General features: G+C 46.0%; 1 protein-coding gene across 1 annotated transcript in view; it reads left to right on the forward strand.

Moving 5' to 3' along the window:
- The first annotated feature begins 1,541 nt into the window (after nucleotides 1-1,541).
- Nucleotides 1,542-24,868, forward strand: part of ELL (elongation factor for RNA polymerase II) — a 101,182-nt gene continuing 77,855 nt past the window's right edge. Inside the window, exon 1 of the mRNA XM_040417637.1 lies at nucleotides 1,542-1,723. Coding sequence (XP_040273571.1) covers nucleotides 1,595-1,723 — 129 coding nt within the window. The 5' untranslated portion in view covers nucleotides 1,542-1,594. The remainder of the gene's footprint in view (nucleotides 1,724-24,868) is intronic.

Consider the following 24,868-nt stretch of genomic DNA (forward strand, 5'->3'; position numbering starts at 1 on the left):
TGACAGGGGGGTGATCAGGGAGTGTATATGGGGTGATCACCCCCGTCATTGATCACCCCCCTGTAAGGCTCCATTCAGACGTCCGTATGTGTTTTGCGGATCCGATCCATGTATCCGTGGATCCGTAAAAAACATACGGACGTCTGAATGGAGCCTTACAAGGGGGTGATCAATGACAGGGGGGTGATCAGGGGTAATCAGGGGGTTAATAAGTGACAGGGGGGGTGTAGTGTAGTGGTGTTTGGTGCTACTTATTACTGAGCTGCCTGTGTCCTCTGGTGGTCGATCCAAGCAAAAGGGACCACCAGAGGACCAGGTATATTAGACGCTGTTATCAAAACAGCGTCTAATATACCTGTTGGGGGTTAAAAAAATCGTATCTCCAGCCTGCCAGCGAACGATCGCCTCTGGCAGGCTGGAGATCCACTCGCTTACCTTCCGATCCTGTGAACGCGCGAGCCTGTGTGCGCGCGTTCACAGGAAATCTCGCGTCTCGCGAGAGGACGCGTATATGCGTCCAGGAGGAATGAATCGACCGCCTCCAGGACGCGTCCCTGCGTTCGGCGGTCCGGAAGCGGTTACGGCAGGCATCCTCAAACTGCGGCCCTCCAGCTATTGTAAAACTACAACTCCAACAATGCCCTTCTGTAGGCTGATACCTGTAGGCTGTTCGGGCATGCTGGGAGTTGTAGTTTTCAAACAGTTGGAGGGCCGCAGTTTGAGGATGCCTGCCTTAAGGGCAGGCATCCTCACATGGGCGGATCCCGTACGGGTAATCCGCAGCGTGAAAGAGAACGGGGCTTGGCACTCTTTCACGCAACCGATTACCCGCACGGCATTTGCCCGTGTGAAAGAGCCCTAAGGGTACTTTCACACTAGCGTTTTTCTTTTCCGGTATTGAGTTCCGTCCTAGGGGCTCAACACCGGAAAAAACTGATCAGTTTTATCCTAATGTATTCTGAATGGAGAGCAATCCGTTCAGGATGCATCAGTTCAGTCCCTCTTACGTTTTTTGGCTGGAGAAAATACCACAGCATGCTGTAGTTCTCTCTCCGGCCAAAAATCCTGAACTCTTGCCGGAAAGCTGGATCTGGCATTAGTTTCCATTGAAATGTATTAATGCCGGATCCGGTACTAAGTGTTCTGGCAAAACGGATTCGGTTTTGCATGCGCAGACCTTTAAAAAAAATGAGAGAAAAAATAAATACTGGATCCGTTTTTCTGGGTGAGAACCGGAAAGACGGATCCGGTATTGCAATGCATTTGCGAGACGGATCCGCATCCGTTTCCGGCGACGGAACTGCCTGCTGCAAGTGTGAAAGTACCCTAAGGGTGGACATATGGGAATATAGAACATATTAGAAGCTACACTACTGACGTCCTGTTCAAGCTCATGAAACTCATTCTATACGCCTCTACAATTGCAGGCCTGAGAGAAGCAGCACCATCAGCACCACCTTTATCCTCAATGTACGCCATTTGAATCTCGGCTTCCCCCCGTCGTGGTCATGTGATCGCGGCCACGTGACTCGTGACGTCAGGTCCTTCTAGGGGATGGGAGCGAGCCGCTACCGTGGGGAATGGTGTTGTTAAGATGGCGGCGCTGCAGGAGGAACGGAGTTACGGGCTGTCCTGCGGGAGGGTCGGAGGAAGGGTGTCCGTCTTCCACGTGAAGCTCACCGACAGCGCCCTACGGGCCTTTGAAAGCTACCAGAAGAGCCAGGTACACGGGCAGGACTGGGGTGACCTCTTGTTGGGGTGCCTGTGACACTCTGCTCATGTTTGGGACGGTTGGGGGTGACTGACATGTGCCCAGGGTTCACCCGGCTCAACTTCAGGCAGAGAGCTGGTTGGTGAGTCCCTGGCAAGTGCCTGCAGGAGTTGGGTGACCTCCTTATAAGGAGGCGCCGTCATCTCCCCTTCCAGCCTCCCTCAGAGGGATGCACCCCAATGTGGTGGCCACTTTCCCCTCACTTCAACTTTTCATCAGCTCAGGTAGGTTGTCACGTGCCCTTGCCCCCCTATATAGTGGCAGTGCCAGCCAGGTGCTGCTATGGTGTGCCCCAGACCTGGCCAACTTGTTTGTCACTTTTGTGGTGCAGGGCCATAGTGCGGGCTGGCTCTGTAGTTGGCCCTCGTTAACCCCTTGTGCTGATTGTTGGCTTTTAGTCCGGCTTTTTCTTCTTGTGGCTTTGTAGAGGGCTGAGAGATGAGGGTGGCCTGTGACTCATTAGCTAGTGGCAGATACGGGGTGTGATATGGGCCCGTGGCTTTTGTTTTTCACTTGGGCCTGCTACGTCCTTCCTGTATTGAGGTGTAGGAGACCACCCTGTACCATCATAGGCTTAGGGGTTAATTCCTGCTCCTGGCATTGTGTAGTAGTGGGTCATAATAACACTTTATGCAATTTACCTTTTTAGTTTTTGAAGTTCTTTCCAGGTGACTAAGAGCAGCAGGCAGCGTCTCTAATAATTTGGCGTCGTGCTTATTAATAGGCCGAAAACGTCTGTTGTTGGGGAAAAGGCGGAAAAGCAATAAAACAAGAAGCATTACTTATAAATCACCCGCCGCTACTCCTGACTGTAGTGATGATGTGACGGATTGGCCGCAGCTGCCACCTTGGCATTCGGACATGCCGTTGCTGCAGCCACATAAGGACCGGTAGGGAGCAGTGGCGCTGGATTTAACAGGCAAGTAACGCAGCTCTTGATTTCTTGGGTTTCCTCCCTTTGCTGCATTTTTTTTCTGAACTTGGAAAAGCCCTTTAACTAGGACCTGTCACCTCTCCTGACAGGTCTTTTTGGTAACTACTGGCACTCTTATTTCACACCGGGAAATAATTCCTGTACATCACTTTTCACTGAAGTAATGCAGTCCAGGAGGGTAATAGACCCGCTGCATTACATATAGTCTGGACTAAATCCTAATCCTGCTGGCACGTCTGTGCCGTTATCTGCTGGAGAAGGAATCGGGGCACGGCTCTTATATTTGAACCAAGCACAGGTGCGTTTGTTTGCAGTCCTACCTAGCCTTAAACAGCAGAGCAGCTTGTAGTGAATAAAGGCTGGAGGCCCTGTTGAGAGTGGAGTCTGTGTTGTCTTCCAATCTCAAGGACTATTGGTATGTGAAGTAACTCACACCCCATCAGGGCAACCCAACATATAGCATCGACACAGGGTTGAGTATTATTGTAGACGCTCACTGGTCCATTCTTCAGTCCGATCCAGATATCGGGTCATCTATATCTGACCGTCCATCTGTCACGTATCGATGTGCTTCTAATCTACGTGATCGATTGGTGCACAGCCTCTACACACGTCCCACATCTGGTACATGGTTAAAAAATGCAGCTAAAGGTATATTATATGCAAGCACATCATGAAAGGAGATTTCTTCTCCAGTTTTTCGACTGGTGATAGATATAATATCCGTTCCTTCATTAGATGTACCTCAGTGGGCTTGGTCTACCTGATTCCCTGTAAGTGCGGCCTACAGTATGTAGGCAAGACCAAACGTGAGCTCAGGAGGAGAATAGGCGAACATCTATCTGATATCCGCAATCCACAGGACCCAACTGTGTCACGTCATGTACGTGAGGTACATGACGGCGATCCCGATGTTCTGCGGATACAAGGGATTGTTCTGATTAACAGATCCATACGCGGCGGAGACATTGACACACTGTTACTCCATAAAGAAGCAATGTGGATCTTTAAGTTGCAAACTATTCGTCCAAGAGGCTTGAATGAAGCTATTTCATATGCTTGCTTCATCTAATCCAACTGAGTGCAAAACATAAGTGAGATGTCTTCCACTACTACTAAGTGCATGTACATACAGTAATATGATGTCCTCCCCGATGTCTCCACCACCTCTCTGTGAGTGGCATCTGATCGCAGAGAGCAGGCATGGAGTTTGATATGCAGTGAGGCCTGGTGACACATTGTTTTAGGTCTAGTCTGGTTTCTTTTCAACTTATGGTTCGAGATGTGATGCAGATGCATTCTGAATTGTTACCTTTAAGGGTTTCCCATTATACCCACATAGGTACGAGGCGAATTGAAGACATATTCGCCGCAGTGTTCGGTTCCCCCAATACAGTAGTGCACTCTGCGCAATCGTGAGGCGGTGGATGCATTCACCAGGGTACTGGGCGGGTCAAGGGGTGGATGTCATATGACGCGCCAAGCTCTGATTCGCGGTAGTACCGGCACACACCTCCCCCTAGGCGGGGCTTGTCTGATATCCTTTCGGCGCTTATGCGCCCGCGTACGGCCGTCATAGCGCCGGAGCCTTGACACGCAAAAGTGTGGGGCACTTTTCCTCTACAGGCTTACCTCTATTTTGAGACTTTCGCTCCTGATGACACGGGGCAGATGATGTCACGTAGAAACGCGTTGAGCCAGTGATCTCTATCCAGGACACGGCTCTGTAGGCAGGGTGCATACTAAATGTCAGGCAGCGCACCAGCTGACCTGGTAGTGTGAATGCGGTCCGATACCTAGGGGTCGGCGATATGGCCTAAAATCTATATTGCGATATGATTTTAAGCATGTGCAATATATCACGATATATTGTTTTCTATATTTGGGGGGGGGGGGGGGGGGGTGTTTAAACTTTTTTTTTTTTTTTTTTTACTTTTTATTTAACCACTTCCCATCTGGGCCCTTTGCCCCCTTCCTGACCAGGCCAAATTTTGCAAAACTGACATATCTCACTTTATGTGGTAATAACTTTGGAACACCTTTATTTATCCAAGTCATTCAGAGATTGTTTTCTCGTGACACATTGTACTTCATGATAGTCATAAATTTGAGTCAAAATATTTCACCTTTATTTATGAAAAAATCACAAATTTACCCAAAAATTTGAAAAATTCGCAATTTTCTAAATTTCAATTTCTCTGCTTTTAAAACAGAAAGTGATACCTCATAAAATATTTATTATTTAACATTCCCCATATGTCTACTTTATGTTGGCATCATTTTGGAAATGTCATTTTATTTTTTTAGGACGTTAGAAGGCTTAGAAGTTTAGAAGCAATTCTTCAAATTTTTAAGAAAATTGCCAAAACCCACTTTATAAGGACCAGTTCAGGTATGAAGTCACTTTGTGGGGCCTACATAGTGGATACCCCCATAAATGACCCCATTGTAGAAACTACACCCCTCAAGGTATTCAAAACCGATTTTACAAACTTTGTTAACCCTTTAGGCGTTCCACAAGAATTAAAGGAAAATGGAGATCAAATTTTTAAATTTCACTTTTTTGGCAGATTTTCCATTTTAATCAATTTTTTTCTTTAACACATCGATGGTTAACAGCCAAACAAAACTCAATATTTATTACCCAGATTCTGCGGTTTACAGAAACACCCCACATGTGGTCGTAAACTGCTGTATGGGCACACGGCAGGGCACAGAAGAAAAGGAACTCCACATGGTTTTTAGATGCCATGTCCCATTTGAAGCCCCCTGATGCACCCTTACAGTAGAAACTCCCAAGAAGTGACCCCATTTTGGAAACTAGGGGATAAGGTGCCAGTTTTATTAGTACTATTTTTGGGTACATATGATTTTTTTGATCATTCATTATAACACTTTATGGGGCAAGGTGACCAAAAAATTGGTTGTTTTAGCACAGTTTCTATTTATTTATTTTTACAGCGTTCACCTGAGGGGTTCAGTCAAGTGACATTTTTATAGAGCAGATTGTTACGGACGTGGCGATACCTAATATGTATACTTTTTCTCATTTATGAAAGTTTTACACAATAATAGCATTTTTGAAACCAAAAAATTATGTTTTAATGTGTCCATGTTCTGAGAGCTATAGTTTTTTTATTTTTTGAGAGATTTTCTTATGTAGGGGCTCATTTTTTGCGGGATGAGGTGACGGTTTTATTGGTACTATTTTGTGGGACATACGCGTTTTTGATCACTTGGTGTTGCACCTTTTGTGATGCAAGGTGACAAAAATTGCTTGTTTTGACTTTTTTTTTTTTTTTTTTTTTTTTTTACGGTGTTCACCCGAGGGGTTAGGTCATGTGATATTTTTATAGAGCTGGTTTTTACGGACGCGGCAATACTAAATATGTCTTTTATTTTATTTTTTCTATTTTTAATTTTTTTTATTCCTTACTTGGGATTTTTTATTTTTTTTTTACATGTGAAACTTTTTTTTATTTTCTTTTTTCAACCCTTTTTTTTATTTTTATTTTATTTTACACTTTTCGTCCCCCATAAGGTCATACAAGACCTCTGGGGGACATTTACTTCACTTTTTATTTTTTTTTACACTGTTGATTTCTCCTGTAACTGGGGCTGACATAGTAGCCCCAGTTACAGGACAAATGCACCCCTAGAGAGGCTGTACAGCAGCAATCCAGCGCTGTACAGCCTCAGAGCAGGGCTGATCGAGGTCTCTGAGAGACCTCACACAGCCCCTGCACTCTCCGGTCCCGGCGGTCACATGACCGCCGGGCCGAAACAGGAAGCCCACAGCGCTTCCTGCTCTGCAGACACAGCGCTGTGTCTGCAGCGATCGTGAAGGCAGGGACACCTGGGCACTGTCCCTGCCTTGTCTTAGGGTTGCCCTGCTGTCACTGACAGCGGGCAACCCGATCAGCAGCTGCACGATTAGCGTGCAGCTGCTATTTCTGACAGGACGTTTTAAAACGTGCTGTCAGAAATAGACGTCCACCCATATGACGTTTATATCCTATGGGCGGACGTGAGGCGGTTAATAACTATTAGCCTCCTTAAGGGCTAGAACCCTTGTCATATTCACCCTAACAGAGCTCTATTAGGGTGAATAGGACTTTACACTCTCCCTGCTGCCCTGTGCTTTGTGGACCCAACAGCAGGGAGCTGACCATGGCAGCCAGCCTCTGATCCGCCCCCCCCCAGCTTCTCCCTCTTATCAGCCCCCTCTGGTAACTCAAACCCACCCCCCCTCCCTCCCCAGTATTAATCATTGGTGGCAGTGGCCACAGGGTCCCCCCCCCCCCCCCCCCCCATCATTGGTGGCAGTGGGCAGTTCCGATCGGAGCCCCAGCATTACACTGCTGGGACTCCGATCGGAACTGCCCACTGCCACCCATGATGGGGGGGGGGGAGGAGGGGGACCCTGTGGGTTATGGCCGGCTCATTCATTGGTTGCGCAGTGGCCACAGTCCCTCCCCTTCTCCTCCTACTCTGTTCTTATTGGTGGTTAGCGGCAGCCGCACACAGTGGGGAGGGAGGGACTCCCTCCTTCTCCACTGTGCAAGCTCAGGAGAACATGGTGCGCGCCGAGAGCACGATCATATCGCGGTCTGGTGATATGCACAAATTTATATTGCATATCGCCTATATCGCCCATCCCTACCTAGACCCAGTGTGTTTCCGCATGAATGGGTAGGCAGAATAGGCAGCTAAGTGAGTGTCTACAACAACACTCAACCCTGTGTCGATGCTATATGTTGGGTTGCCCTGATAGGGTGTGTGAGTTACTTCACATACCAATAGTCCTTGAGATTGGAAGACAACACAGACTCCACTCTCAACAGGGCCTCCAGCCTTTATTCACTACAAGCTGCTCTGCTGTTTAAGGCTAGGTAGGACTGCAAACAAACGCACTTGTGCTTGGTTCAAAAATAAGAGCCGTGCCCCGATTCCTTCTCCAGCAGATAACGGCACAGACGTGCCAGCAGGATTAGGATTTAGTCCAGACTATATGTAATGCAGCGGGTCTATTACCCTCCTGGACTGCATTACTTCAGTGAAAAGTGATGTACAGGAATTTCCCGTTTTTTAATGAGACATTAATAAATTATTGTTTTCTTTTTAAATATGTTCTTCAGGCGGTGTGAAATAAGAATAGGTAGTGAACGTACTATTTAGTATCCTGACCGTGTGAGATACTACTGGCACTCCCCAAGTTAAACTAGTTCTAGAGCATCTATTCTAATGACTGCATGTTGTGTCCCTCCACAGTCGGACATTATCCAATCAGAACTGCTAATGTTACTGCGCCCCCCCTTCCCAAACTGGTAACACCCATCTAGATCTTTTTTGCAAACTTCTGGTAATTCATTCAGATCCTCATACTAGGGCTGGGTGCTCATGGGGAAAAAAATTATCTTCATGGACGATTATCAGTTATAATGTCAAATTTTTTGTTTCTTAATAAATTAACTAAATTTAGTCCATGTCCCACGGGGTCTTTAGAAGCTGGATCGTGTTCTCCCAGGTTTCGGTTTCTATTCTGGATTGGGTACATTAGGTTTACACAGGAGTCGGATATCCTGACATGGCTGGGCAGGTGCCACTAACTTTCCATTCTAGGTGTTATGGAGTTCACCAGAATCTCAGAGGTTAACAGCCATAGTTTAGGGAGAGCTGTCACCCCCCATTTCAGTAGAGCAGCCGCTCAACACTCATCCCTCCACAGCCCCAACCATTAAATTGTAATCGGCAAAGTCAGGCCCCATAAGCTGCACATAGAACGAGGGGTGGCATTGGGTTAGGGGACATCTCTGCTGGGTAACCCCATAGGCCCTCCAATAACTTAAGGGTATGGTCGTCCTGCCAGTAGTAGTGGGGGGGGGGAGGAGTCTGGGCCGGTGGCTGTGAAGTGTTAGGACAGCAGAGAATAGGAGAAAATACAAGGTAGTGATTGGCACTGCCAGTGTGTTAGTCACCAGACTGCCATTGTAAATACCCAGCTGCATTACAGGGATGTCAGTGGACCCAGTGACACACTACAACACATTCAGCTGATGACCAGGACTGATGCAAGGCACCTCTGCCCACAGATCAAGCCTTGGTATGGCTGGCATTACTTATAGCACACTTCACGTCTCCTCCTGATCCCCTGTGGGCAGGGGTAAGGGAGAAGCTGTCCCCTACTTCTCAGAAGAGGAAGTGCCCGGGGCAGGTCATCTGACTGTGCCCACCATCTATGCATCACCCTCACTTGTCAGCAGCACTGGGGTACACTGATACCAGGGGAAGCAGCAGCAAGACACACTGGGAGCTTCCTCCAACCCCTAGGCGCCCCATGCTTCTTCCCAGAGGTCGCACTACATTTTTCCAGAAGAGAAAAAATACTCCTCTGACCATTTTTGAGGAGCATTTTTACCCGTGGAGGAGTATGAAATTTGCAGTAATTCAGATACATAAAAAATAGGCCTATACTTGTTCACATCTGCGTTGGAGGCTGCGTTTGGAGCCTCTGTTGAAGATTCTGTAAAAAAAGGCCAGACAAAAAACCTTGTATGAAGGACTTTTTTTGTCTGGTAAAAATAGAACGGAAACTGAACGGACTCCATCATAGTCGGCAGAGTCTGTTCAGTTAGGCCAGGTTCACATCACGTTTTTGTCATACATTTAATGTACACACAAAACTTATATATGTTACCATGGTGGATCTTCCCTGTACTTAACCACTTGGCTATAATAGCCTGCCCACGTACATCACACGCTGCGCTACGTACATCACATGCCTGTGATGTATGTAGCGCCGCGTGTGATGTATACATGCCTGTGATGTATGTAGCGCCGCGTGTGATGTATACACGCCTGTGATGTATGTAGCGCCGCGTGTGATGTATACACGCCTGTGATGTATGTAGCGCTGCGTGTGATGTATACACGCCTGTGATGTATGTAGCGCCGCGTGTGATGTATACACGCCTGTGATGTATGTAGCGCCGCGTGTGATGTATACACACTGCATTACATACATTACACCCTGCACTGTCACCTTCTTCTGCAGGTCCATCTTGATGTTTGGGCTGTAGGCTTCAGCTCCTCCGCTGCCATTCTTCTCGGGTCCTTGCGCGCGCGGCGCTCCTTGCTTCAGCCACCTCCAGGAGCTGGCCCTTCTCCTTCCAGCTTCCCCTGCTGTAGGGCGCTGTATCGCTCCGGTGCCCACCCAAACTAACAAATGGCAAAGCTCCTTGCTGTCCGGAGCTTAGCTATTGGTTATTACAGGCAGCATCGCTGCGCTGCCTGTGCCGTTCACAGCGCGCCCTGCACTGATGAAAAGCAGGGAAAAGTCTAAGGCATATTGGTACGCCTTAGACTTTTTCCAGGGAGTAAAATGGCCTGAACAGACGTCTGACGCTTATTAGGGATCGACCGATTATCGGTTTTACCGATATTATCGGCCGATATTCAGTATTTTGACCGTTATCAGTATCGGCATCTATTTTGCCGATATACCGATAACATATGGGGAACAAGGATCGCGCTGCTGTCAGCGTTCTCCGTGTTCCCTCAGCAGCACAGGGGAGAAGGAAGCAGTGTCTCCCTCCCTCTGTGCTGCTGCTGCCGCCAATGAGAGGAGGGAGGACAAGAGAAGGGGCGGGGCTGTGGCCACTGCGCCACCAATGAAGATGCCTCTCTCATTCATTCATATACAGGAGGCGGGAGCTGGCTGCAGAATCACATAGCCGGCTCCCGACCTCTGAGCAATATGCGATCTGCGGTAGTTAACCCCTCAGGTGCCGCGGATCGCAGCTACCGCTCATAGAGGTCGGGAGCCGGCTATGTGATTCTGCAGCCAGCTCCCGCCTCCTGTATATGAATGAATGAGAGAATTCTCTTCATTGGTGGCGCAGTGCGCCCCCCACCCCAGTATTAAAAACATTGGTGGTGCAGTGCGCCCCCCCAGTTTTAATTATTGGTGGCAGTGGCCACAGGATCCCCTCTCCCCTGCTCCTCCGATCGGAGCCCCAGCAGTGTAAGCCTGGAGCTCCGATCGGTTACCATGGCAGCCAGGATGCTATTGAAGCTCTGGCTGCCATGATAAGCTCCCTGCTGCTGTGTGCACAAAGCACAGAGCAGCAGGGACAGTGTGAGCTCCTATTCACCCTGATAGAGATCTATCAGGGTGAATAGGACAAGGGTTCTAGTCCCTAAGGGGGCTAAAAGTTAGTAAAAAAAAAAAAAAAAAAAACACCAAAATATTAAGTATAAATGAAAAATAAAGATTTACAAAAAAATACACGTTGAAAATAAACATTATTTTTTCCCCTCCCCCACGACAGCACCTTAGAGAGATGGCTCCGCCCCAGGACAGGAAACCTGCAGCATAAAAAGGTGGAGCCGCTCTCCCACCTCAGTGAGGTTTCCTGTCCTGGTACGGGAGCCTGCAGTTGTCGTCCTGACCTGGAAGTCCCGGTAGATGCCGGAGGGTTGGAGGCGGCTTGTTTACCTGTCCGATCATCCCCACAGGCGTCGGGGGCAGGATACCGGTGAGAAGATCCCGGGTCACAAGGGCAGAAGGTGCTGGTCCCTCAGACGAGGAGGACCGCACCAACGGATCTAGGGTGGCCAGAAGGCCCCAGTATTGCTGCAAACCAGCCAGGACGCCACCGGATGTAGACGCTGGTGGGTGGCGTCTGGACAGGAAGTGCCATGCGTTCCACGGCCGTGCGCTTCCGGTCAGGTGACCGGAAGTTCGGCTGCCCGGCAGTTTTAAAACCAACTACATACAGGTATGAGGGTGCTGGAGTTATTGGACGCCGTTGTCTGTTTTCGGTGTGCCTGAAGTGGACCAAGTTCCTGGGCTATCTTGGCGTGGAGAGGTTTGCAGTAACTATGTATCTCTCAGGTGAGAGGAATTCTTGGTGGCAGTAGATAACCTGGGCAATATTTTTGCAGGTTACCTTTTCATTATAGATGAAGAAGGGAGATCTGAATGTGCAGATATTGAAATCTTGCCGCCGGTATTGTGAGTCCTATTCTCGCTCCTTTCAGGGTCTAGGCTGTTACTTAGATTGGGTATATTCCATTTTTCTTAGACGGTGCCTAAGAAGGTGGCGACAAAGAAAAAGAACAAGGAATGCCCTATCTGCAAGTGCTCGCTGTCTTCTACTTATGCTAAGAAGCTCTGTCAGCAGTGCATTGAGAAGACAGTGGCCGAGGAGACTCCGAGTCTTCTAAAAGACATTAAGTCTATTATGTCCGAAGTCAAAAATTCCTTGAAAGCCGGTAGGAAGAGAAGAAGAGAAGTGAGACAGGAGTCCGACGTGGAATCGGAAGATAGTGGCTCTCTCTCCGGGGATGAGGACTCTAATGATTCCTTCTCTTCGGAGGATGACACCAAAGAAGGAAAGTTCCTTTTTCCGGCAGAAGATACGGACAAATTGTTAAAGGTTATCCGATCTACCCTGGAATTGGAAGATACCAGAGAAAATAGATCTGTAGAGGATGTTGTCTTTGGGGGACTTAGGGAAAAGAAGCGTAGGTGTTTCCCTGTCCATAAATCGGTCTCAGCTGTGATAGAAAAAGAATGGAAAAAACCGGATAAAAAAACGTTTATTTCTAAAAACTTTAAGCGGAAGTACCCCTTTGAGGAAGAGGCATCTACATCTTGGGACAGGGCCCCGAAGCTGGATGTAGCTATTTCCAAGATTTCTAAAAAATCCTCTCTGCCCTTTGAGGACATGGGTTTCTTGAGGGATCCCTTAGATAAAAGAATAGATTCTGCCCTTAAGAATTCATGGGAATCTTCTGCGGCGGCTTTCAGGCCTAGTATAGCCGCCACAGTGGTTGTGAGATCTATGTCACTGTGGTTGGATAGGCTACAGGGGCAGATTAGGGATAAATGCCCTAGAGAGCAATTGTTGGCATCTATGCCCACTTTCCAGAAGGCCGCGGACTTTATTGCAGATGCCGCAGTGGACTCGGTGAGGCTGGAAGCGAGAGCCGCATCCCTTTCCAATTCCGCGCGACGTGCTTTGTGGCTTAAGAATTGGAAAGGGGGGGATATGCCGTCCAAGCTGAGATTGTGTAGCATTCCCTGTGATGGCCAGTTCCTTTTTGGGTCTGAACTTGACTCCTTACTCGAAAAAGCGGCAGATAGAAAGAAAAAGTTTCCCCAAGAATCTTTCACTCAATTTAAGCAATATAGACGGCCCTTTCGGAACCCGAGTGGATTTCAGAATAAAAAGCAGACGGGGGACAGAGAGCAGGGAGCAAGGCCTAGATCAGGAAGTAAGGGCTTTTTGTTTAGATCAGCCGCAGCTCGTGGGGGAAAACAAGGAAAGCAATGACGCCATGATCCCAGTAGGAGGAAGATTAAGATTCTTTCTTCCTGCTTGGGAAAAGATGGCGGGCAGATGGTTGATAGGTCTTCTGCGGGAAGGTCTAAGGTTAGAATTTTTGAGATACCCCGCGGAAAAATTTGTGATTTCAAAGTTTTCTATCATTATGCTGCAAGAAATAAAAAAACTAATAAACAAAAAAGTGTTACTTCCTGTCCCAGAGTCAGAGATAGGGAGAGGTTTTTATTCCACCCTGTTTCTAGTGAAGAAACCAGATGGGTCATACCGGACTATAATAAACCTCAAATACCTGAACAAATTCCTGAAAGCCAGGAAATTCAAGATGGAAACCATCAGGTCAGCAATATTTCTTTTATCTCCGGGTTGTCATATGGCGGTTCTGGATTTAAAAGATGCGTACCATCATATTCCGATTCATCCAGATCACCAGAGATTCCTCCGGGTGGCTGTAAGAACCGAGACTGGGCTTCTTCATTACCAGTTCCAGGCACTCCCCTTTGGCCTTTCCATGGCACCTCGAATCTTTACGAAGGTAGTGGCGCAGATGGCCTCCTTCATCAGGAAGGAGAACATCACATTTCTGCCTTACTTGGACGACTTTCTGGTGGTGGCCCAAACTCAAGCGGAGTGTGTCAGGGCTCTGAATCGGGTGATGGAGGTACTTCAGTCCCTGGGGTGGCTTTTGAATACCCAGAAGTCCAGGATGGAGCCATCATCAAGCCAGGTTTTCTTGGGTCTGGTTTTAAATTCCAGGCTGGAGAAAACTTTCCTCACAGAGGAGAAGGTAGCCAGGATTCAGGGAGTAGTTCGGCGGGTTCAGTCAGGAGGAACCCTGTCTATAAGGAAAGCTATGTCCCTGTTAGGAGTCTTAACATCCTGCATGCCAGCAGTCCAGTGGGCGCAGCGACACTCTCGCCAGTTACAGGGAGAGATTTTGGCTGCCGCAAGGCGAGCAGGGACGTCTCTGGAGTCAGTTATAAGTTTGTCCGACGTAACTCTTTCATCCCTAAATTGGTGGAAAGAAGAAGAGAATCTGACTCAGGGACTTCCCTGGTCCTTTCCGGAACCGGTAGTTGTGACTATGGACGCCAGCCCCTGGGGATGGGGGGCTCACGTGGAGGATCAGATCTTTCAGGGAGAGTGGTCCCAGGGTCAGAAGCTGTTCTCGTCAAATCGAAAGGAGCTGAGAGCTGTTTTGTTGGCCTTGAGGGCAGTTCTTCCTATGATACAGAACAGACATGTGAGGGTGATGTCCGACAATCGGACAGTGGTCTCATATCTCAATCGTCAGGGAGGAACCAGGTCAGATTCCTTACAGAAGGAGACAAGATGGATTTTCGAGGAAATAGAGGAGAAAGTGCTTCATCTCTCGGCCATTCATATTCGAGGGGTCGAGAATTTTCAGGCAGACTTCCTGAGTCGCCACAGGCTACGTCAGGGGGAGTGGTCACTAAGTCCAAAGATATTCTCCCAGATAGTAGATTTATGGGGTCTGCCTTCGGTAGACATGTTTGCCACAAGGGAGAACAGAAAGGTGCCGGAGTTCTTCTCCCTCAGTCCAAAAGAGTGCCCATCTGGGGTGGACGCCTTCCTCCAGAGATGGGACTTCCCGCTAGGTTATGCCTTTCCCCCGCTACAAATGATTCCGTTAGTGATAAGGAAGATCAGATACGAAAGGGCGAGAGTGATTCTGATAGCTCCCTTCTGGCCGAAAAGGGCGTGGTTTTCCCTGTTGAGGGCCATGTCGGTTTCGGATCCATGGATCCTGCCGGGAATTCCGGACCTATTGTCACAGGGTCCAGTATTCCACCCGGAGGTAGAGTCTCTGCATCTTTCGGCGTGGAATTTGAGAGGTCATTTTTAGCCAGTCAGGGATTCTCTAGGGAGGTCATTTCCACTCTGATGAAAAGTAGAAAGGAGGTGACGAATATTATTTATGCACGGGTATGGAGGAAGTTCCTATCCTTTATAGGCACAGAAAGTGTTTCCTGGCCATTAGAGTTTTCAGTGGTTCAGGTGTTGGATTTTCTACAGAGGGGATTGTCCCTAGGGTTGGCAAAAAGTACATTAAAAGTGCAGGTGTCAGCTTTGTCGGTCTTAGGGAGAAGGAGTTTAGCCATGGACCCTTGGATTGTTAGGTTTTTTAAGGCAGTAGATAGGATTACGCCAGTAGCAGGCCCTAGATTTCCTCCTTGGGACCTTAACTTGGTGTTAAATGCCCTAACTAAACATCCCTTTGAACCTCTAGTCTCTTGCTCAATTAAAGTGCTTTCCCTTAAACTAGTTTTGCTGGTAGCCTTAACGTCAGCCAGAAGGGTTGGGGAGATTCAGGCCCTCTCCATTAACCCCCCTTTCATGTCCATCAGAGAAGACAGGGTAGTTCTCAGACCAGATCCCGCCTTTATGCCGAAGGTTCCTTCTAGGACTAATAGGGCTCAGGAGGTAGCTCTTCCAGCTTTCTTTTCAGAACCAAAAGATGACAGAGAGAAGGAGATGCATTCCCTCGATGTCAGGAGGTGTATTTTGCAGTACCTGGAGGTGACTAAGGACTGGAGGAAGTCTTCTGCCTTATTTGTTCTGTTCGGCGGGGCTAGGAAAGGTAATACTGCCTCTAAGGCCTTATTCACACGTCCGTTGTTTCTTTCCTGATCTGTTCCGTTTTTTGCTGAACAGATCTGGACCAGATCTGGACCCATTCATTTTCAATGGCTCCTGAAAAAAAACGGACAGCTCAATGTCTGATTTTTTTTCAGGACCCATTGAAAATGAATGGGTCCAGATCTGGTCCAGATCTGTTCAGCAAAAAACGGAACAGATCAGGAAAGAAACAACGGACGTGTGAATGGACCCTCAGGCATCTATTGCCCGCTGGATCAGAGAAGCTATATCCTTGGCGTATTCAGTATCCGGTGTGTCTCCCCCTATTTCTGTGAGGGCTCACTCCACGAGGGCGGTGTCCACTGCTTGGGCTGAGAGGGCCAGCGTATCCATTGAACAGATCTGTCGGGCTGCCACCTGGTCTTCTCCGTCCACTTTCTATAAACACTATAGGCTTCAACTTGACTCTATTTCTGACCTTCTCTTTGGTACAAAAGTCTTGAGTACGGTTTCCCACCCTGAGGCTGATCTCTGAAATCTCTCTCTAAGGTGCTGTCGTGGGGGAGGGGAAAAATGATGATTACACTTACCGGTAATCGGATTTTCCTGACCCCACGACAGCACCTCTTTATTCCCTCCCTGTTGGTGTAAGTCTGTGTGTTCACGGGTGTTGAAAAAAAAAAAAAAAAAAAAAAAAAGAATGTTAAACTGAACTAACGTAAGGGGGAGTCCCTCTCATGCTCTGGAAACTCACTGAGGTGGGAGAGCGGCTCCACCTTTTTATGCTGCAGGTTTCCTGTCCTGGGGCGGAGCCATCTCTCTAAGGTGCTGTCGTGGGGTCAGGAAAATCCGATTACCGGTAAGTGTAATCATCATTTTCAGCAGATTTGTGTAGGAATTTTTATTTTTTTTTTAAAAATGAAAATTCCCAGAATATCGGTATAAATTATCGGCTATCGGCCTGAAAATTCACAAATTATCGGTATCGGCCCTAAAAAATCTATCGGTCGATCCCTAACGCTTATACAGGTGTTATTGCGACCTCTGCCGCATCCCAGCTCCTTATGACTGCAGCCACCGCTCGGGTCATCACACCTTGGACACTAGGAACTTGGCTCTCACCCGCTTTGTGCCAGGTCAATTCAGTCTGTGCCATTAATCCTGAACGGCATGGACTTTATACAGGTTGCGCTGATACTGCGCGGAAGAAGAAAAAAAATTGCTCTGACTTTATATGGGAAAATTAATCAAATTTAATTTGATTTATTGCCCATCCCTCCTCCTAGCAGGAATAAGAGGAATGGCACAATATAGTCATAAGAATAGATGCTCCAGAGTTATTACATACCCACATATGCATTTTAGTAACTTATCTTTATTTGAAATGTCACTAATTTCCCTCTCTTCTGGCATCGTTTTCATGAGGCCAGATGTCCAGTAGTTCTGTCGCTCTAGTGATAGACAAAAAGTAATTCTAATGCGGCGGACTGAAGGGGGAGTGGCTTAGACACTAACTGGACCTGAGCCAACCCTTATGTTCACCTAATTAGATGACCTCTTGAAAAGAGGGAAAGCAATATATTTCAAATTAAGGTATATTACATAAAATGTACCGTATGTGGGTAAAGGGATGCATTTGGCTTTTTTTTTTTTTTTTTTTTTTTTTGTCACTGGAATAACCCTTTAAAAAAACAAAGCCATACTGACCACAATGATCCCTCACCACTCCCATTCCGATGCTGCTATATCCAGCAGCGGCCGGGGGTCAGTGAAAGCTTTTTCTTTTCTTTTTAACCCAGTGTGAGCCATATAGAAAAATAACTTCTGCAGGACAATCCCTTTAAGTGTACCTGCACAAAGATGCAGGCTTGGAAAAAGAAATTCCACATGGATTCTAGTGCGGATTTCTGTGTGTTTCCGCACAAAATGCACACTAAAATCCTTACGTTGCAAAGGTTACAGTCTGCATGAAAGATGCCACGTCCAATTGACAGGCTGCAGATTAAATCGACACGGCAAATAAGAAAAAAACCAGGGTGTGCGTGCGATTTGTGTAATCTCCTTCACTTTGTTGGGACTGTATTACACTGCAGTTTTTCCATTCCCATTCACTTCAGTGGGGCCGCAAAAGATGCGGACAGCATCTCCGTGTGCTGTCCGCATCCATTGCTCTGTTCCGTGGTCCGCAAAAAAAATATAACCTGTCCTATTCTTGTTCGTTTTGTGGACAAGAATAGGCAGTTATATCTATGGCTGTCTATGCCCTTCCGCAAATTGCGGAATGCACACGGACGCCATCTGTGTTTTGCGGACTGCAAAACACACAACAGGTGTGTGCATGAAGCCTAAGGGTCTTGCAGTGCAGAATTTTAAATCCAAAATATGGCAATTTATGCTGGTAGGTTTCCATCACAGATTTCACCCTTTGCTATGCATAAGGTGAAATCTGAAGCAAAATTATTGGCAGCAGAAAACGCAACACGTGTTGCTGTGCCCATAAGAGCCCCTGTCAGCTGTTCTAGTACATAATTGTGTTCCTCATAATATAATGGTTTTGTTGTGCGGTTTCTGTTATTCCTCCTAGAAATTTATTTATATAATAACAACTAGGTTTTACCAGTCGAAGGTTTGCCACTGTACTCTCACATTGTCCAGTCAGGACTGACAGCATCAGAACGTATAGAGACACACTCCTTTGACAAAGCGTAACACCCATTCACTAAAGTCTGTTTTAGCCATATTCCTTGTTTCAGCAGCACAGATATATGCATTTCTCACAGAAGCAGGGGGTGTCTCCCTTCTGCCAGCACTGTATGCAGCGACCTCTCTTCCCTTACTTCCCACTATGTTTGTTTTTATTCCAGGGAGCTCAGAAAGCTGATAAGAGGGATAAATCACACTACAGGAAGGCAGGAGGCTCCTATAATCTTCAAAAGCTGTGTAGAAGCAGTTCTCAGCTACCTTTGTTGACACCACACACACACACACACACACACACACACACACACACACACTTCCTTTCAGCCATCTTCTGAGTCTCTGTTATCAGGGATGGATCTTGCCTGACAACAAGCAGCGAGACCCTAGTGGCCATAACATAAAAAAAAAAAATCATATTTAACCCTTTCCTGACCTAATAGTATATCACATGCTGGGTATTTAACCCCTTAAGGACCCATGTACGTCATATCTGGCCGGGACTTGTACATCATGCTGATCGGGCAGGTGCAGGAGCTGCGCCCCCGTAATCAGCTGCAGGGTACCGGCAGTCACTGATAGCCGGACCCCTGCTGTATGCACCAGCATCAGTGAAAACACAGATGCCGGCGCATTAACCCTTGATGCGCTGACCGCGGCACGTGCGAAGTCTGTAGAGGGAGGGAGCTGCCATCAAATCCCCGCGCTGCTGTGACGAGGACCCGATGGCAGGGAAGGCAGCCTGATGCTTTCCTTAGGCATTGTGGCTGCCTTCTGGATCTCACAGGCAGGAAGCTGTAAGTTGAAGTCCAGGAGCGGGACTAAAAAAAAAAAAAATTGTCCTTTTTCCCAAAATAAAGTAAAAAAAAAAATATTAGGTATCGACCGGCTCTATAAAAATATCACAACCTAACCCCTCAGGTGAACACCGTCAAAAAAATACAAACTGCAAAATAAACTTTTTTTTTGTCACCTTACATCACTAAAAGTGCAACACCAAGCGATCAAAAAGGCATATGCCCCCCAAAATAGTACCAATCTAAACGACACCTCATCCCGCAAAAATGAGCCCCTACATAGGACATCACCCAAAAAATAAAAAATAAACTATGGCTCTCAGACTATGGAGACACTAAAACATGATTTATTTATTTTTGTTTCAAAAAATGCTTTTATTGTGTTAAATGTAAAAAAAAAATAAAAAAAAAAAATTGACATATTGGGTATCACTGCGTCCGTCCGTAACAACCTCCTCTATAAAAATATCACATGAACTAACCCCTCAGGTGAGAACCCTAAATTTTTTTATAAAGTGTCAAAAAAGCCATATTTTGTCACCTTAATCACATAAAGTGATCAAAAAGTCATATGCACCCCAAAATAGTACCAATCAAACCGTCATCTGGCTTTCAGAATATGGAGACACAAAATCTTTATTTATTTTTTTAAATTCTTTATTATGTAAAACTGAAACAAACAACCAAAAAAAGTATACATATTTGATATTGTCGCATCCATAACAACCTGCTCTGTGAAAATACCACATGATCTAACCTGTCAGATGAACGTTGTAATTAAAAAAAAATAAACTGTGCCAAAACCAGCAATTTTTTGCCTCACAAAAAGTGTAATATAGAGCAACCAAAAATCATATGTACCCTAAAATATTACCAAAAAAATTGCCACCTTATCCCGTAGTTTCCAAAATGGGGTCCTTTTTTTTTTAAGTTTCTACTCTAGGGGTGCATCAGGGGGTTTTCAAATGTGACATGGCAACTTAAAATGGCGTTCCTTTCCTTCTGCACCCTGCCGTGTGCCCATACAGTAGTTTACGACCACATATGGGGTGTTTCTGTAAACTACAGAATCGGGGTAGTAAATATTGAGTTTTGTTTGGCTGTTAACCTTTTGCTTTGTTACTAGAAAAAATTGATTAAACTGCAAAATCTGCCAAAAAAATGGAGGGTTTATGGGTGGTTTCTATTATGTAAGGGTACTTTCACACTACCATTTTTCTTTTTCGGTATTGAGTTCCGTCCTAGGGGCTCAATACCGGAAAAAACTGATCAGTTTTAGCCTAATGCCTAATGTAGAGCAATCCATTCAGGATGCATCAGTTCAGTCCCTCTTACGTTTTTTGGACGGAGAAAATACCACAGCATGCTGCAGTTTTCTCTCCGGCCAAAAATTCTGAACACTTGCTGGAATGCCGACCCCGGCATTAATTTCCCTATTAACGAATCCGTTCTTCCGCTCCGCGCATATGGTTTTTTATAAGGCAGATTTTGCTGGACTGGTATTTTGACACCATGTCCCATTTGAAGCCCCCTGATGCACCCCTAGAGTAGAAACTCCAAAAAACTGACCCCATTTTAGAAACCACACCCCTCAAGGTATACAAAACCTATTTTACAAACTTTAACCGTTTTTATTTTATTTATGTAAGTTTTACACAATTTTTAATTCATTTTTGAAAAAAAAATCATCATATTTTAGTGTCTCCATAGTCTGAGAGCCATAGTTTTTTCAGTTTTTGGGCGATAATCTTGGGTAGGGTATGATTTTTGCGGGATGAGATGACTGTTTGGCACTATTTTGGGGTGCGTATGACTTTTTGATTGCTTGCTATTACACTTTTTTTTTTTTTTTTTACGGTATTCATCTGAGGGGTTAGGTAATGTGAGATTTTTATAGAGCAGATTATTACGGACGCGGCGATACCTAATATGTGTAGTGCATTTTATTTTTTAATTAGTGATAAATGTATTTATTTTTACTTAGACCCACTTGGTTCTTGAAGATCCAGTGCGTCTGATGTCTGTATAATACAGTACACTCTATAGTGTACTGTATTTTCACTTTACACTTAGTCTGATCAGACTTCTGCCTTTAGCAGAGCAGCGGGTGATGGGGAGGGAGGGGGGCCACCTCCCTCTTTGATCCTGTCAAGAATCGGGGGCTGAAATGGTTCAGCAGCCCCCGATGGGAGAGGGAGGGAGCTCCCTCTGTTTTAACCTCTGCCATACAGCGGTCCCTACGGACCGCGGCATGGAAGGGGTTAAACGGCTGGCATCTGTGAGCAGATGTCAGCCGTTTCAAGCAGTGTGTCAGCAATGTGCTGACACTCTGCTAACCGCTCGGCCATCCTAAGAGAGGGGGATGGCGGATGATCATGTCATGTGTCCCCAAGAGGTTAAACCTGTGAAAAAAATAAATACCGGATCTGTTTTTCCGGATGACACTGGAGAGACTGATCCGGTATTTTAATGCATTTGTCTGACAGATGCCATCCGTTTGCCTGCCGGAATCCTCTACCGCAAGTGTGAAAGTACCCTAAGCCCCTCAAAGTGACTTCAGACCTGAACTGGTCATTAAAAAGGTGGGTTTTGGAAATTTTCAGAAAAATGTCAAAATTTGCTTCTAAACTTCTAAGGCCCCTTTAAGACGAGCGAGTTTTCCGCGCGGGTGCAATGCGTGATGCGAACGCATAGCACCTGCACTGAATCTGGACCTGATCATTTCAATAGGTCTGTGTACATGAGCGTTGTTTTTCACGCATCACTTCATGCAGCTCTGGCGCTATAGGAGTGAATAGGGCTGCGTGAAAAATGCGGATATGATTTGTTTTTCATGGATGGTTGCTAAGGCTACTTTCACACTAGCGTTCAGAGCGGATCCGTCTGGTGAGAGGAGCGGAGGCTGAACGCTACCAGACTGATGCATTCTGAGCGGATCCGCATCCACTCAGAATGCATTAGGGCTGTACGGATGCGTTCGGGGCCGCTTGTGAGAGCCTTCAAACGGAGCTCACCAGCGGAGCCCCGAACGCTAGTGTGAAAGTAGCCTACCTACAAGATGTTGTTTGTATACCTTCAGTTTTTTTATCACACGCGTGCAAAACGGATTAAATCGCATTGCACCTGCGCAATAAAAACTGAATGCGATTGCAGACAAAACTGAATAAACTTGCTTGTGAAATAGCGCATTTTTCACTGAACGCATCCGGACCTAATCCGCTCATGCTCGTCTGCAAGGGACCTAAACCTTCTAACGTCCCAAAAAAGAAAATGTAATTCACAAAATGAGCCAAACATGAAGTAGACATATGGGGAATGTAAAGTAATAACTATTATATGAGGCATCACTATCTGTTTTAGAAGCAGAGAAATAGAAATTTAGGAGATTGCGAATTTTTAAAAAAATTTTGGTAAATTTGGTAGTTTTTTTATAAATAAAAATGAAATATTTTGACTCAAATTTACCAGTGTCATGAAATACAATATGTGACGAGAAATCTGTCTCAGAATGGCCTGGATAAGTAAAGTTATCACCACATAAAGTGACACATGTCAGATTAGCAAAAAATGGCAGGGTCCTTAAGGTGAATAATGGCAGGGTCCTTAAGGGGTTAAATGGGTAATCTGATAGTTTGTGCATTCACAAAAATTGTCGTTTGCCAACAGCAGATTGTGCTGTGTAATCATGATCTGCTGCCGACAAAGACGAGTCAGTATGGGGACGAGCGATGGCATTAGTGGTCGCTACTCACCATACTCTGGAGGAGATCGCTGCATGTAATAGCAGCTCTCTCCTCCACCAGTGATCAGAAGATTGACAGGAAGGAACGCTTCCTTCCCGATAATCTGCTGCTCTGTCGTCCTGTGTAAAAGGTCCTTAAAGGGTTGTCTCATCTCAGACAATGGGGCATATCGTTTTTTCGCTGACCGCTGGAAGCATGCACTGCTGCAGACCAAACATGCCTGTAGAGGTATAGCTGTCCGTTAAAAAAACCACAGCATCCATTTCTGGCCTGTGTTTCATTGATCCCTTGCTTAGGATAATGTTTCTTGGTTTTTTTTAAGTTGCTGTTTTGACGTTTTTTGCTGACCTAAAAAATGGATCAACCGTGAACGGTGAAAAGACACATAGATGCATCCTGCGTGACCCTTAGTGGATGCAGAACTGTGATGGAAAACGGTGCAAGTAGTTGCGTCTGCAAATCGGACACGAAAGTGTGAAATAAGCCTTTACCCAAGTACTGTGTGAGATCTATCATGGTGTGAACAGGGCCTTTCCAGTGTTCTTTATCAATCCATACACGTGCCTGACGCAGTGCAGTATATTGCTACATGTAGATCTCATGTATGCAGTGTAGGGCTGATGGCTGACTGTGCTCCTAGAAATGTTAGAATAAATGCTGCTGTCTTTTTCGTTTGGTTTTCTTCGCAGGTATCAGAGCTGAGCCAGAGTATTCTGGATTTTACACGTGTCTTTATATAGATTTGTTGTATGGCTGCATTTAAAAGGGTTTTCCTAGATTTTAATACTGATGGCCTATCCTCAGGACAGGTCATCAATATCCGATCTGCAGGGGTACCATCAGGGTGGATAAAAATCAATGATTTTTTTGAAATAAAACAAAAAAAATCAGATTTTTTTTTTTATTTAAATCGGATTTTTTTTTAATATAAAATGCTTTTTGAGGAAAATATATTACCATCCAAAGGTTATTCCATCATGAAATAAAGATTAGTGTTTTAATTATGTAGAATAAAGCTGTACGTGGACTCCCATATTGTTGAATGGATTAGGCAGTGGCTGAGGACAGGCAACAGAGGGTTGTAGTCAATGGAGTATATTCAGACCATGGTCTTGTTACCAGTGGGGTACCTCAGGGATCTGTTCTGGGACCCATATTGTTTAATATCTTTATCAGTGAAATTGCAGAAGGCCTCCATGGTAAGGTGTGTCTTTTTGCTGAGGACACAAAGATTTGTAAGGCTGGGTTCACACGAGCGTGTCCGGATTAGTTCCGGATGCGTCCCGGTGTGTTGCAGCAAACCCGCGCGAGTAGGAATGCAATTGCAGTCAGTTTTGACTGCGATTGCGTTCCGATGTTCAGTTTTTATCGTGCGTGTGCAATGTGTTTTGCACGCGCGTGATAAAAAAACCGACTGTGGTACCCAGACCCGAACTTCTTCACAGAAGTTCAGGTTTGGGTTCGGTGTTGTGTAGATGTTATTATTTTCCCTTATAACATGGTTATAAGAACAAACGGAGAAGGTGAGTTAATTTTTTTTATTTTTTTTATCCCTCAACTGATCACTTACTATGCATTCTGTTCTCAGAATGCTATTATTTTCCCTTATAACCATGTTATAAGGGAAAACAATACAGTGAATAGACTGTCACCTAGCAACCATGCGTGAAAATCGCACAGCATCCGCACTTGCTTGCGGATGCTTGCGATTTTCACGCAACCCCATTCACTTCTATGGGGCCTGCGTTGCGTGAAAAACGCAGAATATAGAGCATGCTGCGATTTTCACGCAACGCACAAGTGACGCGTGAAAATCACCGCTCATCTGAACAGCCCCATAGAAATGAATAGGTCAGGATTCAGTGCGGGTGCAATGCGTTCACCTACCGCATTGCACCTGCGCGGAATACTCGCCCATGTGAACGCAGCCTAACAGGGTTGATGTTCCTGGAGGAATACACCAAATGGAAAAGGAT

Source organism: Bufo bufo, chromosome 2 (genome assembly GCF_905171765.1).
Source record: "Bufo bufo chromosome 2, aBufBuf1.1, whole genome shotgun sequence".
NCBI lineage: Eukaryota > Metazoa > Chordata > Amphibia > Anura > Bufonidae > Bufo > Bufo bufo.